The sequence below is a fragment of the Thermobia domestica genome, chromosome 12 (assembly GCF_964235325.1).
Source record: "Thermobia domestica chromosome 12, izTheDome1.hap1.1, whole genome shotgun sequence".
In the NCBI taxonomy this organism is placed as follows: Eukaryota; Metazoa; Arthropoda; class Insecta; order Zygentoma; family Lepismatidae; genus Thermobia; species Thermobia domestica.
In genome coordinates this window covers 184,102,412-184,125,630 of record NC_137465.1, presented here as the reverse complement: position 1 = coordinate 184,125,630, position 23,219 = coordinate 184,102,412, and the positions used below count along the sequence as shown (strand labels likewise).

The 23,219-nt window shown below is 36.1% G+C and overlaps 1 protein-coding gene across 1 annotated transcript in view; it reads left to right on the top strand.

Moving 5' to 3' along the window:
• The window catches only part of LOC145665827 (uncharacterized), a 53,109-nt gene extending 37,944 nt beyond the window's left edge, over nucleotides 1-15,165 (top strand). Inside the window, exon 2 of the mRNA XM_081732944.1 lies at nucleotides 14,258-15,165. Coding sequence (XP_081589070.1) covers nucleotides 14,258-14,712 — 455 coding nt within the window. The 3' untranslated portion in view covers nucleotides 14,713-15,165. The remainder of the gene's footprint in view (nucleotides 1-14,257) is intronic.
• Nucleotides 15,166-23,219: the final 8,054 nt, after the last annotated feature.

Below are 23,219 nucleotides of genomic sequence, written 5' to 3'. Positions count from 1 at the left end.
GCTTTTCTACTTTTTCTCAGCGCCATATATACTTTCATCCTGCGAACTGGATTTTTCCCAATCGACTGGAAATACTCGAAAGTTCTTCTATTTCCCAAACCTAACAAACCTTCAACTGACGTACAGTCCTATCGCCCTATTCATCTCACCAGTTGCCTTTGCAAAATATTAGAACGCATTCTAGTCCGCCGCTTGCACGCTCATCTTGCAACTCATAATCTACTTCCTATTCATCAAGCCGGTTTTCGACCCCATTTTAGTACAATGGATCAGTTATTACGACTATCTACGGCTATTTATGATCAATACAACACAGGTTTTCCTTCTTGTCTGGTAGCCTTTGATCTAGAAAAAGCTTTCGACAAAGTTTGGCACCCTGGTTTACTGTACAAACTCCATAACTATTTTCTACCATCCTCTTATATCAGATTCATCCATTCTTTCTTACTAGGGCGACTAGCCTATATCTCTATTAACGGAACACTTTCTCATCCGATCTTCATCCAATCTGGCGTTCCTCAAGGCTCGTCACTGTCTCCTTTATTATACCTACTGTATGTTGCCGACCTTGTGGTTCCAAACAACATCAACATATTTCAGTTTGCTGACGACACCGCCTTTTTTACGACAGCCCGCACAGTACAATCCATTAGTAAAACTATGCAAACGGCAATTGATGCATTCGTTAACTGGTGCAATGTATGGCGATTAAGTATTAATTCTACCAAAACTCAGGCTATTGTTTTCCTGCCACGTAGACGCCGTTCACGTATCTACAGGAATCCAAGTCGATTAAACCTCCAAGTAGACCATACACCTGTCGTGCCGTCAAATACTCTTACTTATCTTGGTGTCATATTTGACTCCAAACTTACTTGGACCCCACACCTCACCAAGATCATACGCCAAGCGCAAAATCGGCTCAACCTCCTCAAGCGCCTAGTTGGTACAACCTGGGGTTTAAAACCGTTAACAGTACTTCATACATATAAAGCATTTATGCGCAGTACATTAACATACGGTCACACTGCCTGGACATCTGCACCGCCCAAATTCTATCAGAAGTTGGCTATCCTAGAGCGCCATGCTCTACGCCTAGCACATCGTATCCGCTTACCGCATCCGACACGGTTACTTTACGAGCTGATTGACTTTCCACCTTTATTGCACCATCTCGAACAGCTTCGTACACGGTACGTTTGCAAGCGAATTGACCAGCAGCATCCCATGTTACTTGATATCCTACGGTACGATCGGGATCACGACGCACCCTCAGCTTACGTTGATACTCCCCTACAGCACTTCATGACTCTTTATCATTTGCAACTCGATGATGGTGTAGTGGATCCCGAAATCTTTCACATCTACGAACCACGTGAGCTTTCATCATTCATATATCCATCACACGCACCGTAACCACCTATTAACATGGGCTTCGTCTGTCTCCATCAGTTCCTGAATCGCCCCAGGAACAGAACATAACTCGCATTCGTCTGTACTAACAAATACCTTGTGATGTGGCGTTCAGAGCACTTCATTTCATCTTCATCTGCTTCTCCATATTGCCTCCTGTACCATATTCATTCCAGTTTTGCACTCGTCTTAACTCCGCACTACATGGTAATAAACTTATTATTTTCAACAATATTGCTGTCTCATGCTTATAGTATGCTTGTACTTCATTAGATGTTATTGTCACCCTTCCATCTCCTCTCTGTTTATATGTATTTAATAAATAAATAAATATTATATACTTGTGCACCTCTTAGACCGACCACATTCAATTGCAAACTACATTTTATATAAAGCACTTACCCGAAGAAAGGGCAAAACCCTTTAGCGGGACGACGGACAAAAAAAAAATCGCTGGTACTGTAGCATTCTAATAGAAGATAGATTAAAACATGGCTAGAGTAGGAGAAATAAAAATGTCTTCCCGTTAGACTCAAAAATAAAAACCTGTAAATAGGTGTAGATAGAAAAGAAGCAGGTCAACGATACGAGAGGGTTCGTGGATAAATTTTAGGAAGAGTGAAAACAGTTAAATTATATTTGTAGTAAGTACAAACTTCTATTCATTAAATTACAATGCACTAATAAATCAAATCAAGTCTGCATTTATAAGTAAAGTGAAAATTTATATTAGTTCTCCTAAAGATTCTAAGTGGTCGTGGACTACAACCATCGCATTAAAAAAAAGTAAGAAAGAAAAATATCAGAAGGCTCACCGAATAGAGTGCTTTTGTTTGTACAGTCCGCAGCAAAAAACCTGTAACATGAGCATATAAGTTTATTGTGAAATTACGCCTAACAGCGTAGGAAATCAACATAACGTGTAAGTGGCACGAATCACACTAGGAGGAACCTCGGCTTCTTCCCCTGCACATTTATTTTGGAGCAAAAGCCTTCATCGTTTCACAATAAACTTAAATGCTCATGTTGCATTTTTTTTTTTTTTTGCTGCGGACTGTACCACAGGGTTTCCCCGTCATGAGATATAGGAGACATAAAGAAACGTACTTTATATTATTGGATACACAATCAAAAGGGTCATAGAAAATCAAACAGCTTTTGTAGGAAATAATGCATCATACGCGGCAGCGTTTACGAAGTCGTCACTATTGAAATATAAATTATTCCATGCTCTTTTAAAACTCACAGTTAAATGGTTGAAAAATTTAAGACAACATACATTGAATGAAATCGAAATATTTGACCAGCAGAAATGACAGTAGTGAGCGAAAGATGTGGACAGAGGAAGAAAATGAGTTAAATCAAATGGAAATGAAATGAAATCTTTTAGTTTTATGTCCTAGTTTTAGTATTATGCCGGTTAGGCTAAGGGAGACGGTGATAATGAGAAATGAATGAAATGGTGGAATGAATAAAGTGAGAGGAAACGGGAGAACCCAAAGGAAACGCACGAGTACGGTGTTTGTCCACCACAAAGTCCACACGGCGCGAGCTGGGATCGAACCAGGGACCCCAAGCACCGAAGGTGAACGCTTTACCACTTTAAATCAAATTTTATAAATCACTTTTATTTGCGAAGGATTAAAGACAAGCTGATGAACAAGCAATATGTTCAACGTTTTTCAGCAAATATTGTACAATTACTTTTAATATTCATGAATCACACATGAATCTTCTTAGCCTACTGTTATTTTTGCATCGTCATCATGAACCGTCTGGAAATATGGTTATATCTTACAACCACTTTAAATCTCGAAGACTCTAACTACTAGGGCTGACAAATTTAAAAAATAAAATTACTGACACCTGCTTACAAATCTCAAAACAGATGAAAAATAATATATACTCGTAGTTGAGCCTGACAAAAATAAAGATCAGCCGGCAAAATATCGATCAGTTGGCAACCACACTAATAGCACTGCTCCTAACTCCCCATCAGTTCTGTCTACGGCTGGCTCTCGCTTACATTAATTTAAATCTGTAAAAAATCATAAATGAAATAAAATGAAATGAATGATAAATGAATCATAAATGAACTTCTCTTACAGTCAGTTATTGCTCCAGAGGATAAAGCCAGGATTCGTGCTGCCTCATCCCTACATGCTGGGGCATGGTTGAATGCATTACCCTCCCCACCATTGGGTCTTCATATGACTAATGAAGCATTTCGAATCTCTGTCGCCTTAAGATTAGGTGCAGATATTTGTGAGCCACATCGCTGTCCAGCTTGCAGGGATCAAGTTAACCAACGTGGCCTGCATGGCCTGTCATGCATGAAGAGCATGGGTAGACACGCTAGACACTTCTCTGTGAATGATATCATTTTACGAGCCCTTACCACAGCTGGAATTCCTTCAATACGTGAACCTTCAGGATGTTGTCGTTCAGATGATAAACGACCTGATGGCATGACATTAGTTCCTTGGTTGAAAGGCAAATCACTAGTTTGGGACTTTACGTGTTCAGATACATTTGCCCATTCAAGTCTCCCTTTAGCTGTTATGAATGCTGGGGCTGTTGCTAGTCGTAGAGAAGTAGAAAAGCAAAGGAAATATAACAGCCTCCTTGATAAATTTATTTTTGCTCCGATTGCCATCGAGACTAGTGGTGCTTGGGGATCTGCAAGCCTTGATTTTATTAGAGAAGTAGGCAGACGCATTTCTATCGTTACTGGAGATATTCGTTCAACATCTTTCTTAATACAACGCATATCTATTGCTATCCAACGTGGCAACGCGTCGTCGGTTCTTGGCACCTTACCACATGGAAAAGAACTAGATGAGATATTTCTTCTCTAACACAGATGACAATACTGAACATTTGTACAACTGGACGACGTGCTATGCAAGTAGGGTGTGGTGTCATTGGATAGCGTGGAAAGGCAGGCAGTGGCACTGGATGTGATGCCGTTGATAGGTGGTTTTCTACCCCTTCCTTTGGTTCGACTATCGAAATATGTTTCCTGTTGACTTAGTTATTTTTTCTTAATTGTTTCATAAATTTATTGTTTGTCGTTTGCGCAACATGTAGGCTACATTTCCTGATAATTTTGTTTTCATATACAGTTTGTTATAATTTCATTTGTATTTCTTTATGTCATATAGGTCCATAAGTTTCTCTTGTATTCTGGTTTGAAATTTACTCAGTTTGATTGTTATTTCTTTCGTATATTGTTAATAATTTATATTATGATATTACGTACAGTAAAAATTATATAAATAAACAAGTAAAAAAATGAAATGAAATATTTCAGTTTTACGTCCCACACTTATGCCGGATAGGCTAAAGTAGACGGTCATGATGAGTAATGAACGCAATGTTGGAATAAATACAGTGGGAGGAAACCGGAGAACCCCTAGAAACCCCACGAATACGGTGTTTGTCCACCACAAATCTTACTTGGCGTGGGCTGGGATTGAACTACGGACTCAACGTACAAAAGGTGAACGTTCTACCACTGAGCCACTGTACTCAGAAGTATTACCTCATCACTGATAGTATAATAAAGATATCAGTTAAAAACATGAAATCTTACTTATCGGGGAGAGTGACACTTCCAGTAGAGCCATTTCAAGTTTTGTCAAGAAATGATGGCAAATTGACACCCACATAAGGGTTAGGCATTAATACTTTATTAGTATGTTAGTATATTAGGGTTGCCATATTTCAAAAATAAAAATCCAGGACGCTACTAAATTACGAAAAATCTTTTGAAATGCTTAAAATGAAAAGAAATGTTATATTCTAATTTACTTTCTTCCATTAGATAGAGTTGTTCAAGTATTACATAATCACACTTTTAGTCATTATAGTAGACCTTTTCCTCCTTAGTTAAGGAAACATAAGCAGATGATTATCCCTTCCCACTGGTTAGCAAAATTGTTTTTTTAACTTCTCAGGATCTGTTTTAACTCATTCAAGCTATGATGTTTCCTTTCACACATTTTGTCTGTTTGTGCTGTACCCTTTTTTAAAGAATGTTTAAGACAATATGTTCTGGCGGCCTTTGTTATCTTCAAAAAACTTCTTTCGTTAAGTTTTTACTTTATTTCTGTAATTTTTAACAAATTAACAGCTCGATAACTCGCATGTATGCTTACGTCAGCATGACCTTTTGTTTTCAACTTTTGAATTGCTATACTCAGAAATTGAAGAGAGTAATTATATACCTAATTCTGTGATAAAAAGCAAACTATATTTTCTTCCTTTCTTCCTCGTTGAAATCCGGGACCTTTAAGCTTTCCAAGAAGTATTTCTTGATGTCGGGATACCCTGTAGCATATACCAAAAAAAAAAAAAAAAAGCATGTGTGTTTAAAACTCAAGGAGAGCCAATTTCTTCCCTGCTCCTCTCCCTAAATGACGCCCCTGGTCTTATTCCCTTTCCCTCAAGCGAAAGCTGAAATGATGCTACTGATTTTACGGTGAACTTGATCCGCTAACTGCTTGCAAGCCTCAGTTCTTATATCTGTGGGAGCAAAACCAGCGTTTTCTGTAAAGAGCTGACAAAAAGTGACCTACTAGATGACAGCGTAAAATACTTTAAAACTCAACTACTAAACAGTAAAGTTTTGCTCATTTGATGAAACGAAAAGCATTTCCTTTTTCTCATTTTCTTTTTCTGAGTGTAACTGCTTAGTCCACCTATACTAAAACTTAGCTGTTGTCTACATAAGTAATTTATTATATAGTTTAACATTACTGTCCAGATTTGAAATTCAGTATATATACATTCTACTATAGAGGCAAACAATGTAGATAGGCCTAATGAATCAGTCGTCGTTGTCCAGTGCAGTCTAATTCGATAATTACGGCTCTCTTGCGTTAGTTCAAATGATTAACGTTACATTTAGCATAATGTGTAGTAACGACTTAACAGACCTTACGCAGAGTCGTTTGACGTGTGATTAGCATCATACTAAAGGCTTGATTATTGCAGGAAACATGTTAGTCGGTCTTTAGTATGGCATTAATCACGCTTCAGGACTGCATGATAAGGATCCAATATGTCCAGGTTTCTAAGATATGATTTCATAGTTAGCATACTTCCGGCGCAGTTGTTATTATCGTATGCACAGGTGTGTGACGGCCTACTTTTTAGTGTTTGAGTAAAAAGTAAACTTCTATATTCAGCGCAAAACAATACTAATATATTTATCAGAAATTCATATTAAAAGGAGCGGAAACGAAGAGAATAGTTTACGTTTATAGTTGCATGAACGTTTCAACTACATCCAGAAACATTAGGCTTGTAACAGGGATCTTCTATTCAGACCCGTATCCAGGGGGGTCTAGGGGGCCGCCCCCTAAATTTTTGTTGCCCCCCTAAAATGTTCGCGGTAGGCTTGCAAATGAAGTATTATATGGTGATGAACTACAATAAGGTTGGAGCGGGCCCCCCCTAACTTCAGCCGGGCCCACCTACATTTTTGGGCTGGCTACCGGTCTGTTTCTATTTTATACAATGAGAAAGGACATTTACGTCTGCATTGTTGCTGTCTCCTCGTATTATCAACAAGCGGTTGGTGCCACTTAACAGCTACCAGCAGTTTACTTCCATAAGCTACGAAATTCTTCATTTCACAGCGCTACATTCGACTTTTTTTTTAAAAGTTTCTTCGTGTCTTTATGATTAGCCTACACACATTCGACCCAATAGACTCAGACTCGATTATCAATCGGAGCTCAGTAGTTCGGATCCCACGTTAAGCTGTAAATGTCCGTCTCATATAGCTTCAGACTCCATTCCATCTAAATCAATCAACTTTCTAAAATTCTTCGTGGACAAGTGACGGATGAGTGGGAGGAAAGAAGCGTACAAAAACAAATACTCTACATATGAAAGTGGTGATTAGGGTTATCAGCTGTCCCAATTTCGGAGAATATATCCCGCGTCCCAAAATGACTCTGTCGGACTAAAAAAATGTCCGTACTTTCATGTGTGTTCATTAAATTTTTGACTTTTATTATTATTATTATTATTATTATTATTATTATTATTGAAATTTAGTTTCTGCATAATTATAACAGACAGTGGCGTATTTACGATTTTGTTTCGGGAGGGGCTTTGCTAACTTTTGGGAGGGGGGCTTTGCCTGAAAATGTGAAAATTCGGGGGGCTTAAGCCCGGAAGCCCCCCCTAAATACGCCATTGATAACAGAGAAACCTCACAACAGCGGTTGCCAGGCAGACAGCTAGCAGCGTGCATAGTAAGAGGAAGTCTGAGCTACCGACTAAAATTCCGTTTTCTCAGTAGGTTGACAAGGTTTCTTCTTTATTTGATTTTAATTTAGTGTCTCTTTCAGCAGTGAGGTTACAATGAGATATGAACCAACAGCTTCACATGGGATACAAATCACATGAGCGTCCGGTCAGAATCGAACCCGGGTCTCCCGCGCCAAAGACAAAGAACGAGAACAGTTCATTGCGCCAGTAGCAAAGTGCTAGACCGATCGCCCATGCAGCATTTGCCGGTACCTTTAGCGCCTCACTTGTATTGTTACGATGATTCCTCGTATTCTGAAGGCTCTGTAATATGTTGCTAGTCGTATTTCGAATATGAGATTATTGGGTACGGATTACTTTCAATTGAAGTTAAACAAATGATAATAAGTACATTGCAATCAAATCTTGTCCTGCAATCAGTTTAAATGACTCAATAGTACAGAAAATAAGTTAATTGGCCATATTTTTATTGTTATTTATATAATAAAAATTAATGTGTGTTTGTCAGTATGCAAAACTAAACCGTTGGTTTGGCATACCTCAAAGTAATTTTATTTAAGAGACGGCAGGCTATATAGAACTTTTTGTTTCGTATCCTAAGAAGGAAAGAAGGGGCTTCAAAGGGAAAGAGATTTATTTATGTAATAAATACATGTAAAATTTTACATGTTTAATGTTTACATGTTTAAAATTTATGTAATAAATACAGTATCTCAAGAAATTCCTCATGTTAGGAAGATGGAACTCGGGATGTAAAACTCATATCTAAATACAAGTTGATAAAAACATATGACTTACAGCCTGAAAAAAAAAATACTGTGGGGATAAGACACCTCTAGAAGGCCGAAAGAGGGTGACATGTAAAAATAATGGGAAACGACCGGTATTACTATTGAATCCATAATTTTCTGGTCGCTGAGATGCATAGTGACACTCCAGATATCATTTTAGTCGTAGTTCAGGCCTCATTGAGAGTGGGTGGGGTTCGAAGGAATGGGGCAGAGGGCAACTGCCGCCCCCAGGGAAGCTCCCCGTCGTTCGAGGGGGGCCCATTTTAAGACACAATTTTCTTACTCTATATACGATATGAACATGAAATTATAAATGAAGCATCAAACAGGTTTACTACATTACGTAAACAAAACAACAGGTAAATAAAACAAAAATGAGTCGTGGCTCCATTTCAGTAAAAAAATGCCTACTATTAGGGGCCCTAGAAATAATATTTATACGTATGGCTTTGAAATTTGTTAATATTGTCCCCTTAATTAATTTGTCATGTATTGAATGGGCCTAGGGGTACAACTAACGGCTCCGCAGACCTTGCCGTGCGGAGGGTCCACAGGCTCCGGGGGGCCCATAAAGAGTACGCAAAAGATGGAAAAAGGGGTACCAAGAATTAGAAAAAAACCTTTTCTAGGTAGCCCAAATACACCTATTAATTCTCCCCCCCCCCCTTCAATCAGAAAAGGTCTAAGTTTTATTCAGTCCAAGTTTAGTGAAAGAAGTTCATGTTAGCTGCCCTGAAAATTGACATGCAACACCAAAGGTGTTGCTCGTGGTTATTTCTTTTACTCAATTCTCTATTTTTGACAGAGGCAATGCACAGCACGTTATTGTTATTATTGAGTATTCTGTTAAGTGTCAGACCCTGAGACTAATGAATTTTATCTTCCCTTAGGTTTTGAATTGGAATTATTTCTTCCACGTTTCTGGATCTTCAGCTTCCTCTTTTAACTACCAATATTTTCTTCTACTTTTAAAAAGAACATTTCTTAGCAAGATGTGTCGAATCAAATTGACCGTCCTATGACGGATTTTGGTAAAAAGCAGTGGCGGATCTATCCCGGAATCGGGACCCCAGCTTCTGAGTGACAAAAAGAATTTAAATTTAAGCTATTTTTTTATATATATTTTTGAAAGTTTATAGTAAAGTCAAGATATACCTACAGTGTCTGGATTCTGGTTGCCCCCGCAGTTTTTATCTTCTAAATCCGCCACTGACTGAAACTTATTCTTCTCCCCTACTCGTATTAAAAAACCTCCGTTTGTTACACCCTCTGTCCGTTTGTTACTGTTTACGTTGCTTGCTGTTATTTATGCTACTCGGTTCCTTATTTTCAAATATTCTGCATAAACATTATGCTTTCCTTGTTAAGCTGGTCACTTCTGCTAGTATATTGGATGATAAAGAGTATATGTGATTTAAATTGCTTCAGTTCCTTTTATGAATTGGTAAAATATGATTCACCCTTCAATAAAAGAAAAACATTGGTATTATATAATTATGCAAAAAAGAATTTCTGGTACATCCGCCACTCCAAGGATGTTATAAATAGAGGATCTCTTCATCCTATTAAATCGATGAAGCCAAAAAAACAACCGAGCATCGACATGTCTGATTGGCTACTCTCGTTTCCGCCATCGTTTGATTGGCTACTTCCGTTTTCGCCATGATTGTTGGCTCAAAACATTGGGATCCTATTGGGCGGAGTGGGCAGAGTAGGGGTGACGAAACTGTGATGTATGGCTTCAAGATTTTGTTTTAAGGGCAGATCCTCTATTTTATAAGATCCTTGCGCCACTCCCCCATTAACTACATGAAGTGTTCCTACATTTTGCTTTGGAAAGACGGCAGCACTAATGGTGGATGTGTATTAACGGAATTCGTGTTATATGGAAAAAGCACTGTAAGTAACCTTAATAAATCAATCATGGTAGACAATCAACACATCTTTCTGCAAAGACAAGCTACTTGTTTAGAGATGATCCTAGAAAACACACTCCTTCTAGCTCTAAACATTGCGAAAGTCAAATGCAACGCCTACTTAGCAATGCATACAATACGACAATCAATCTCTGATTGAAAACCTAGACCTAATCAATGAAACGCTAATTTGTTCCATACTGCTGTGTGGACATCAAGTCTACAACCGAAAAAAATATTTTGAAATCGTCAAAACTGAACACATATCTATCAAACGTATTCTTCAATTTTCTGGAACCAAAGAATAAATCTATATCTTAGCCGGTATTAACCCCACTGAACAGGAGGTCACAAGATGGACCTGAAATACATGCACAAACTGATACCAAGACTTTTCTTTACACATACTACGCAGTGAAAAGATAACATGCCAACTGACAATTCCTAAACACTCCTATAACGCCTAATCTCACTTTAAAACCAACATTCCACATAAATACATCAACCCCACACACACTCCAACAGCTTCACAAGTAACTTCTGAGATTTTCGACGACGCGACTTATGGTTTTACGAGGATGGGATGACAAACAAAGAAGTACACTATTCCACTCCCATTATATTAATACACACCACGCTAAGCTCCAGGCCAGTAGCCAACCCAAAAATGTAGGGATACGATAGAATTTAGGGAGAGCCCAATCCAACCATATAGTTCATCACCATATTATAGTTCATTTGCAAGCCTACCGTGAAAATTTTAGTGGGGCATTAAAAATTTTGGGGAGCCGGGCCTCCCCTAGACCCGCCTTGGATACGGGCCTGCTAAGCACTATCAATGAAGAACACAAATCATCACGAAGAAGAACACTTTCACTGAACAAGAAGAGCTCGCAGTTCAGAAACAACTTCTCTGATAGCAACCTCACAGCAAGGAAACACTCAACACTGATAATTAGAGCAACGCACATTATGCTTTATTTTTTGTTTAATTATGCTTTATTATGCTTTATTGTTTTCAATCATGGTTTTAGATTAATCGTGTATAATGTATAATATTTACTATATATTAAATATTCTAAATATCATATATTTATTCATATTTTATGCAGCCAATTCCTTTCATTTTTAATGAACTTTCTACTTAATGCACTGTAAAGAGATATCTGCTCAAGTCAATTTTTCTTATCACTTGTGTGCACCTTAGAGGTGCATATATACAGAAAGGGACAGTAAAAGATGCCACCAAAAAGTACAGAAAGTGCTCAAGTTCAAGAGATACACATAACAATACAGTGTGGAGTTCTTGTATACTATTCATTGTTGGCGGAAAGCTTCTTGTTTTACTTTTTTCTCCACATCAAAGAATTACAACCAAAAGAAGTTTACAGGAATAAAAATAAGCTTTTCCTTGTTGCATTGTTATGTTCTCAATGATTTTGCATTGTAAATATTGGTTTTAAAAAATATTAATATAGTATGTTAAACTTGCAGTTAAATAGAATTTTTCAAGAATTGTGCTATATATTTTAAATTAAGCTTTATGCTTTATTTTCTAAAATTATGCTTTATTATGCTTTTAAAATTAGTTTCTTCTGGGCCCTCAGACAACCTCAACCATGTTTAAGATACCAACCATATGTGTAAATCGCTATTATGCTTTTTATGTTTTTTATGCTTTTGGGTTGCTCTACTGATAATCGACTTTTTTCAAGCTTTTTATGCCCATACACAAAGAAACGAATAAATACAATGGAAAATGTAGCTTTGTCTAGACGTCCTTTCTTTTCTGAGGAGAATTGACAAGACCAGGGACTGAGGAACCCTTTCTGTTTTGATGGCCACATTGACAATGTCCATTTCACAAGAAGGCCACATATCATAGAGGTAGTTTTTGTAGTTATTTTAGTTGTTAATTACGCAGTTAAATTAATAATAATTTACATGAAAGTGTATAACACTGTAACATATTAAAAAGATGAAGTAAGAGAATTTCCCATTCATTTACCCTTTACTCACCTAATGACTTCTCACAGATTGTTTTTGCCGAGACAGTATCGGAATATCAAGTTCAAACAGAGATGTCTTAAGCATCAATTGGTCTTTGTTGTAGACCAATGAGTCATCTGAGAAAATTATTATTTAATATATATTTAGCTTCAGAATTAAATTTCTCGTACGTTCATAATTTAACAATTGGCCTAGAATGCGGCACTTTATGACTAAAGGCCGCAGGCTCCCCACCTGTGAACTAGGCTAACTCTTCACGTCGGCAAAGAAAGTGTTGTTTAAAATGTTATATTTTTAAATCTCCTACGAAAAGTAAGATGTCTCTAGTAGTCATTTAACTAATGTATTACTACCGTCTGGCTTAAACCTCTTTTTTGCAATACCCAATGAAAGTTTCGCGAGGTTACCTAATACTTGATGCTTGGGAGAAATATTATTTAAACAAAAATATTATTTACTCTAGATTGTTTCTTCATATACAAGTTAATCCCCCCAAAAAGTGTTTATTCTTTCACCTTATCGATTTGAAGCTTTTCTGTTCTCCCATATTTGGTTCACGAAAACAAACAAACAAACGCTTCACGTAATAGTTGTACAGGTAAGGAAGGAAATAAAATCCGACAACGTTGCTCTTACACGCCATTGGCTTTCGCCAAAACGTCAAGAGGTTTGAGCTGGACAATAAGATCACTTAACGCAATATAATATGCAGGTAAATTCTAACCTGGAGTTGAGCAGTAATTTGTTTCATTTATGATTAATAATGAATTGTAACTGATTATTACAATAACGCAATAATAGTAGATGTAAACTTAATAAATGAGTGAGTCGGTGAAAGACAATGACATATCACATCCTCAAATTTTTGAGTGAACTTTGAAATAAATTTCAATAACCCCATTCAATGCAATGTAATGATATAACAATCAAAATTAAATGAAATCTTTGTTTTACTTCCCACGTTTATGCCGGTTAGGCTAAAGGAGACGATGATGATGAGAAATAAATAAAATGATGGAATGAAGAAAGTGAGAGGAAACAGGAGAACCCTGAGAAAATCCACGAGCACGGTGTTTGTCCACCACAAAGTCCACATGGCGCGAGCGATATAACAATCAAGTTTCGCCTGTCATCTGCAGGTAGATTCCCGAGATTAAACTATCTACATACTGTTCTGTGTTTGATACCAACCCACTCCATCTAATAACACAGTTTTATCGGAAGTGTCGTTTATCGTTGTCTTCCCCGGAGCCGCTCGAATATGGACACTCTTATGTTTTTAAATATTAAAGTAATATGCAGGAGAAGGGAGTTTCTCCTTTCTCTCTCTCCACTTTTTAAAGTACAGTTCCTTAACCCGTGCTTTTATAAGACACTATCTACTACTGCTGACGCACCTTCAGCACAGGAGGCTCAGCTTCGAGGCTCAGCTTATATGTTTAGAATCGAACGTTATCAAAACAAATGTAGCTGTGCTGCTGAAATGAATCAACTAATTAACCGATCTCTAAAATGTGTATTCTATAATGTTTATTACTGAAATAACTGGTGACTTAAAGTCGTAATACCGTGTTTTATATGACATACTTTCAGGAATACCATTTTCTACTATAACCTTCTATTTTTCGTGGACCAGTGTCATGTTTATTATGATTAATCTTATAGTAAGGTTACTTATTTAACTGGACTTAATACGGCGTCTATACGATTTTTTAAAAAAAATATAAACACTTATTTAATTTGTTGTTATCCTTTCATAATTGAATTACTGTATGTATTAGTATTGTCTGGAAAAATTCATTTCTTGTTTACACTAATGCTGTTTTATTATTATTTCACCAGGAATGAAGAAAATGAAGCGATACATGTGGCCCCTGATTATTGGATTGAAACTCAAGTACGCAACTTTATCAGCTATTGGATACAAAATCTTAGCCATCATGTCATCGAAGGCAATTATCATAAGTATGATATCAATTATCATATCAGCAGTAATCGCTTTGAAGAAAACTTACAACACTGAACATCAAACTTACGAGATTGTGAGTCATCCACAGTATTCCCATAGTTACTCATACGACCACCATGGCGCTGGCAGCAATAATGTTCCTGTTGTCGCACCTGCCCCCAACAATTTTATTCCCAATACCTTTGCCGCCAACAGTTTTCCCGCTAACAGCTTTCCCGCCAATAACTTCGCTGGTGGTGGACTGTATGGAAGGAGTCTTGACGTCGAAGAGGGAGAAGAGGAAGATATTGCTCAAAATTTAGCTTACAGGGGACAACATCAACAATGATTTAGATTTAAAAAAATAGGACTGATTAGTAATGCAACACAAAAACCAACAATCAAAAGATATTTGTTCCTTTTATACATATAATAATTGTGTGTGTTAGTCATTCTTTATTTATTTAAACTATTTATAAATGTGTTTTTCTATGAGAATCTATTGTGAAATGTCTTTTAATCTTAATTTAACCATAAATTTAATTTCTTTTGTAATATAGACTCTTTGTTGTGAATTGTAAGAAGAGTGAAACTGCCTGTACTTGTAAATATATACATAAATTTTAAGTAAATCCTTTTCGTATAGTAGCTCTTGTTAATCATCCTTCTCACACACATCCTTGAAATCCTTTCACTTTGGTTTATGAGTGCAGAAATCGCCCAATACTATTCACCTCCTTACAATTTTCATACTCGTAAAACGAAAAGTCTAGTCTCAGTTGGAAAAAAATCTTCACTTAAAATTCCCTAAATAAAATATCTTGATTTTTTCTTTTTACTTCTGCAGTTTTTAATTTTACAAAACTCCTTTATAATTATATAATTCTCAATTACGATTTTTAAAAATTATTTATTTGAGAGGACTGGTGAAAGAGGGAACTATACCGCTTCGGCGAGAAATGGCATTTTTTCAGAAATTATTCTTTACTTAAACATACAACGTAATGATTTAAAAAAAAATCAACTGAACAATTTATTTTTGAAATTCAACGGAACGATTTGGAGGTAAGTCCAATTTTATTTTTAAGTTACTTTTAGTGAAACATAGTACCGTATATGTGCCATTGCATTAATTCACTGGATCTTATTCTTAGTGTGATTCTTGTAAAACATTAATTTTTAGTTTTCAAAATTTAATTTTTCCTCGAAAATGACGCATGAGAATTTTCTTTTTCTCTTAAAATGTTGATTTAATATTTGTTTCATCTTAATGAATAGAGTTATTCACATACTGCATTTACTTTGAGTTCATAAAATTTAGTTTTTTTTATTAAGATAAGAAAGCAGTTTTTTCTATGAGTTTTATAGTTCATTTATTAGTGAGTCATCTTTGGATACTGTCAAACATTCTCTCTCTCTCTTTCGTGATGATGAACGTGTGTATTAAGAGGTAATGAACTCTGATCTTAGAACCAAACCACTAATTTGTGTTTTTCGTGTTTTTTTCTTCCTTGTTAATTTAGGTAAAATATATTTTCGTTCCTTGTAGATATCTTTTTGTTTTATTCTATCTTTTCGTATTAATACGGCTACATCTGAGTTTACTCTCTTTAGAGAAATCAATAGATATTAGCGAAGTTATAATCTCCAGGGACAAATTATATATATATATATATCAGTGCCTGAAAATATGAAAATTCTGCAAGATATTTCATATACTTTACTATAGTAAGATTTCGGGGGGGGGCTTAAGCCCGGAAGCCCCCCTAAATACGCCACTGATATATATATATATATATATATATATATATATATATATATATATATATATATATATATATATATATATAAGAGTTAACAGTCCACCTACTGGCAAAAATTACATTGAGTGGCCTATTCCAACATATGTAGTATTAAGTGTTAGAAAATACCAAAGAATTTTCATGGTGACAAAAACAAACCATTTTACGCATTTATTCTCTAGGAGGGCAAGTAATCTTACTCTGGAGACAATATGGCCTTTTTTGATCAATTTTACAGAGTAATAACACATTTCTAATGAACGAATTATTTATTGTATATTTCCATCATGTTGACGAGACTCGTGGGTTCGGACTGCTGCGTCAAGGTGTTCTATCAAACGGAGAATTATTGAGGAGCAGGAAAAGTATTTTCCCTGTAAAAAATACAGACAAAAGAACTATTTGGAATATGCGATAGTGATCTCTATTGATCTGAAGAAATACATAGATATCAATAAGAAAGTTTACAAGAGTACAGAGACGAAAGGAAGTGTGTCATTGATCCTCATATACATAAACGTTTCGTTAAATCCTTGGTAAATTTGGACTATATCCTTCAGTGGAAGAGCTGCGACAATAGCAGACATATTTGATGAAATATAAAATTGTAGTATATACCAGTTTTACAGGAGAGTATATTTCGTATGACGGGCTGGCGGAGAAGACAAAATTGCAATAAAGTGGGTGTGTTTGAATATTGTCCACCCGTTCTGCCCAAAGGCCCTCCAGCACTTTGTAGAAAATATTTTCAATGATTTTATCTTTAGGCAGAACGGGAATTCCCGTTCTGCTTAATCTTCCGTGATAGGGAATTCTGTGCAGGGAGGAGTTTATCTAGGGAATTTTTCTTTAGTAATTGTAACAGATTATGTAAGAAGAATAACTATTTCTTTAAGTTTTATCATAAATTTTAGATTTTATTTTACTTGTTCTTCTCGGAAAAATGACTAGGATACAGTTCTGTTATAAGCAGTGTTATTCATATCTCCTTTAGTAAAGATGAATGTGATTAAAAAAAAATGAATGCAGCGAAATGAAAAATTGATTGATTTAGTTACAAAAAATAGTCGTTTGACATTGTATACCCGAAAGGAATATGAAACAAACAAACTTACGGTTAATATAAAGTTATTTCACACACACACACACACACACACACACACACACACACACACAAAGAAATGAAATCTTTGAGTTTTACGTCCCACGATTATGCCGGTTAGGCTAAAGGAGACGGTGATTATGAGAAATGAATGAAATGGTGGAATGAAGAAAGTGGGAGGAAACGGGAGAACCCCGAGAAAACCCACGCACACGGTGTTTGTCCACCACAAAGTTCACTTGGCAGGAGCAGGGTTTGAACCCAGGACCCCATGCACAAGAGGTGAACGCTCTACCACTGAGCCACCGCGGCCCCAAGGACTGAATGAGTACAGAATGAAATATTTATCACTGCTAACGTAGATTTCGCTCTCCATATGAAAACCCCGTTGCATTTGGCAAAAACAATTCTAATGTTAAACAGTTAGTAAAATAGTATAAAAAATAAGGCAATTATTATATTGTACCTACTTTGTGAAGTTGGTGTCTCCATCGTCTAGCCATGTTTCCACTAAATAGTCATGAAACCTTTCTGTATTTGGTACTTCTAGATGTTTTTCTTGAATGTACAGAAACATATCACTCACTTGCCCCATTGGCACAAGTGGTCGTGTAGTAGCAAGTCATATCCACTTCCTGACCTCTTTGTCTTCGTCATAAAAAATAGACGATCCCAGCGACTGAACTTTTCTCCACAAACTTTTGATATAGCAGTAGCGGCTCGTAGTCTGTACAAGCACCGGTTGCAATGTTGCAATATCAAAGGTATGTAGGTACGCGCAAGTGTTCCCCTCCCCCAGCATTCTTGAGTCCTATCCAAGAAATATTCAGGAAATATGAAGAGGAAAGTCTTTTAAGCTCTAATTGTATATTATTGATTAAATTATTTCTCGAATATTAATTTAATATATAAGCTATTTCCTTTTTTTCAAACAACCACTATCAATGTACGTTTATACACTATTTATATACAAAACCTCTACACTCATGTTATTGGACACGAGATAAATCGAATATATAGTATGTGCTGTAAGCCATGAATGATGGCGTTAATCCGGAAAGAAGAAAAAAAGCAAGAAAATTGCATGCACGCAGTTAAACAAAATTATTTAATTATATAAACTATGCATTATTTTAGAATGGAAGGTCTTTCTTCGATCTTTCGGGCTTCAAATTTTTCTATGACTTTATTGAAATCTGAAATGCTGCTCGCCAAGTTTCTCTGAATAGAAAGCATCGCTACCGCAAATATTTTCCGCTTTATTTTCTTTGGGGTCCAGAAACACCTCTCTCCTCCGACAATACGCATTTTGTTAGCATTTCTTTGTATAAATATACGGAACAAAAAGTCCATTTTCAGGAACCACGTATTTTTTTTGTCTGTAAAGAAGCATGAAATCTAAGATGTTTTCCTTTGAAAATTAAAAAAAAAAATAGTTTAACATTCCAGCAAATTAGGCTAAAGAAGACAGATGAGTATTGGAAGTGAATGATTTTATATTAATTTATGCTCTCCGCCGGAAATCGAACACGGAATCATGTGCACGAAGGACACAGAGCTAGGAATTAGACCCGTAGTAAGACATTTTCTTCTTGGAGACTCGATTGACCCCCCTTCCCCCCCAGAATAGGATTTTTTAAAAAAATAAATCTTATCCCAAGAATTTTCACCTTTGTATTATAAATGTTAAATAAAATCTATTGACTTCGAACGACCGCCCCCCAAACTTTCAGCCTGGATCCGTCCCAGACTTATATTTGTTCTTTGCGAGTTTATGTTTTGTGAATAACTTCTTTCTTCCACGCGTCTGTATCTTCCTCACCCTATCAACTGAGTCAAGCGCTGCTAAGCGGAGGAATTCGTAACTATTACAGAAGCTGACCAGTTGCGGAAAAAATGCAACCGTAAGGGACCAATACGGGAAGATAGGAGCGTTGCAAGAATAAATCCACTTCCCCATGTTAAGAGATAGGAGCTCGCTGCCATATGCTCAATGTTACTGCTTCCAGTGGCAACGTTCGCTGCCACTGGAAAGGTAAATCTCTCTCTTTCTTTTCGTTTTTTAATTGACTTTTTTCAGAAATGCATCAATACTGTTTTGCGCTCAAGAGCAAAGGTTTATTTTTTACTGATACACTACTTTAACACTTAAAAATATTTTTAGTATTTAAAAAAATATCCGGTTGCACAACCATGCAACATATAGTACCAGCCGCCACTGTGATATAGTGAAAGAAACATCCACGAACGCCTGCATCGGGAAGAACACTAACAATGGTATTGATAACCGTCCTCTAGAAATGCACAATTACTTTAGTAGAATTGAAGTTGAAACCATTTTTTAACAGTCGCATCTTTAATCAGAAACAGCATCCTACGGTAGTCCTTGAGAATGTGAACTGTGGCACCCGTCACGTACTACGAGCCTTAGAATGTTGGAGATGAACTACTGGGAAACTGAATAAAATTTTGTTTTAAAATGATTTGATATTAGACAGAAGTAAGTTTGTTTCATGTCCGTTTCAGTTACAATGTCAAACGGCTTTCTTGCAACTAAGTCAATCAATTTACTATTTCCCAGCAGGTATTTTTTTTTAAATCACATTCATCTTTACTAAAGTAGATGGAATAACACTGCTTATATCCTAGGCATTTTTCCGAGAAGAACAAGTAAAATAACATCTAAAATGTATGATGAAACTTTGAGAGATAGTCATTCTTCCTACAAAATAACTAAAGATATTATTATATATTATTACGTGTAAACATAATATGTTAGAATTGCTAAACATGTTATTACGAATGCAGGACAATATCGAAGAGGACAAACGCAAGGAAAAATCTGACAAGACAAACAAAATTCGAGAAACAGAATCATAGGCGCAGCTTAATAACTATCATGCATCGAAAATGTTATCGGTAAGTCGTCATTTTATTGAAATAGTATTATTTTTTTTAAATACTGAAAACTCAATAAGACACGTAAGACTGTTATAATAAGATTATATTTCATATTTTGATCTTTCCTAAAAAAAAAAAAAAAAAAAAATAATCTTCATCAGCATTTCAGAATTTAAACAAATAAAAATTTATACAAGACTGAAAATAAAAGACTGCTATAAGCTACCTCGTAAGGATGATTTTTAAAAAAAGAAAATCAAATAACTTCACAGTTACTTTTCGTAATTAAAAAGTTTATTACGAATGCAGAACAATATCCAAGAGGACAAACCCAAACCCTAGGAGTCAAGCATTTTGGTGAAGCATTTCCATAAATGAGCCCTCTCCGCATAAAATTTCCTTTCTGCAAAAATTAGGTAGAACAGGAATTCCCGTTCTGTCTAAAATAAGATCATTGAAAATATTTTCTACGAAATGCCGGATGGTCTTTAGGCAGAACAGGAATTAGGCAAAACGGGAATGAATCGCTTGAATTCGCATTTCGACATTATAACGTCACTAATATAAGCTTTTTCTACTTGTTATTATTGTACAGCTTGCAATAAAAGTTTGACCATCAGGATAGACACGTCAAGAACTGTTTGGCCGTGCGTAAGAAATGTTTACAGAAACCATCATGCATGAAGCCCAATGATAAGATGTGTTTAATATGTAATCGAGAATTTTATGGTGAGACATGTTATATAGATCAACTTACACTACCATATCATAAAGGACAACCGGTATACAATTTGTTAAAAAAGTGTTCCAAGTATTTACACATTTATTCTTATGTTCCTGCAGGTGAACAACTGCATGATTGTACCGACTATTTTTACAATATATCCCGTAAGCCTGTTTCGTTGTCTCACCAATGTTACATTTTGCCTGATACAACACATTTAAAACCTGAACTACCATCTCTGTTGCACATAAAGAAAAGCATACTTACATTTAAGAGATCGAGATGTCGCAGGACATAATACGTTCATTCACAAACCAAATTTACTGGTAACCAAGGGCGCCGATCCTGGGGGGCCCGGGCGCCCCCAAAGCTCATGTGCCCCCTATTATATTTACAAGTATACAATATTTGGCATAATTTGAATGCAATTTGTTTTAAAATCCTCATAGACCCCTATATACCTTCTTCATCTGAATGCCCCTCCCCAAAATTTACAGAGAAATCGGCGCCCTTGCTGGTAACCCAGCATTGAAGAAGAAGATATACATCATTTGTGTGGACTTTGCAGACAATGAGAATAAATTTTCTAATAAAGATCAAATCAATGCTTTTCTTGCATATTTACGTTAACGAAGAACTCACATCAAGAATATTAGATGTCTGACACACAATGTCAAAGTTACGATACCCATTTTATATTGAAAGCTATGCTACAAGAACATAACATGAAACCGATTATCACCTTGAAATGGATGCTTTTTAGCATAAAAGTAAATAATTTATCATTTATGGCTTCTTTAAATTTCATGTCGGTGGCATTAAGTAAATTGTCCAATTCATTCAATTTACCGGCAACCAAAGGATATTTTCCGCACCTTCTAAATACCACAGTAAATCAACCTTATATAGGAAAACTACCAGATATTTGTTATTTTGGCACTGATGAAATGAAAGTGGATGAAAGAAATAAATTCATGAATTGATACGAACAATCAGGACGATACGTTTATTTTCCAAGAAGAATTTGTGAAATATTGTGTACAGGATGTCAATGTGCTTCATCTGCGCTGTTTATCCTTTATAACTACCGTACCTTTGTAGCAGACACACGCATGAACGCATTCTCAGAAAGTATAATAATGGCAAGTACCTGCGTGGGGCATGGTGGCTCAGTAGAGCGCTTATCTTCGGTGATTGGGGTCTGTGGTTCGATCCCCGGTAAGTAAGTTTGTGGTGGACAACATCATGTTTTTCGAGATACTTCCGTTTCCACCCACATTCTCATTCCACCAATTCTTCCATTATCATTTACTTATCTTAATTATCCGTTTCCCTTAGCCTAAAGGGCATAATCGTGAAAGATTTTATTTCAATTTTTTCTGCAAGTGCCTGCAACCTTGTTTTTTGGTCGACTTTTTTTTTTTTTTTTTTTTAAATTCAAACAGCATCAGCATCCTACCTGTAAGTGGATACGCTATCAAAATAATCAATCACGTATTGCACTTCACCGACTTGCCTACCTGGAGAAAACATGGGCAACGTATTATATGCGCTACCACAGAAAAATAAATTTTTATTGGCTATAAATAATCAATCACGTATTGCACTTCACTGACTTGCCTACCTGTAGAAAACATGGGCAACGTATTATACACGCTACCACACAAAAATAAATTTTTATTAGCGATTTTCATCCGGGCGGATACTATAAACAATCTGACACACAAAAACATGTTTAAAAATTTCAAAGCCGTGATTTCCACGGGTGTTGGCAGTGTTTCCTCACAGGCTGTAATCAGCTCATTAATGGAAATTCAGAGACCATCAATTTTTGCTTTTGAAGAACACATAAAGTGAAGCTGCTATGGTTTATGAAGTACAAGCTACACGAAATGATTAAGTATGAACTGCGACCACTATTACAATCTAATTTTAAATTGGCATTTTATTTAAACATATATCCCTACACCAATAAAACATCATCGAATCCATGAGATAGTTTCTATAGAAGACGTGTCAATGCCTTTACATTGTGTCAATTAGCTATTGAAAAAGAGGACGAAGAAATTTGAGTCATATATAAACATCTTTTTAAAATAAAAGATTGAAGCTTCTGAATGGCCTGCCAACTGTATCACTAAAAAAGAAAAGCAACAAAGGCCTGATTGAAATTATATTAATATGATAAAACAATGTGAAGGAATTTCCTTGAATGCATAAAAAATGGTGACTAATTTAGCGTGTCGTAGTCTTGCAGAACTGTGTTTCAACTCAATTTGTGGTCGACTTGCCTTGCGGGACTATTTCAGCCAGATCGCCATCATTAA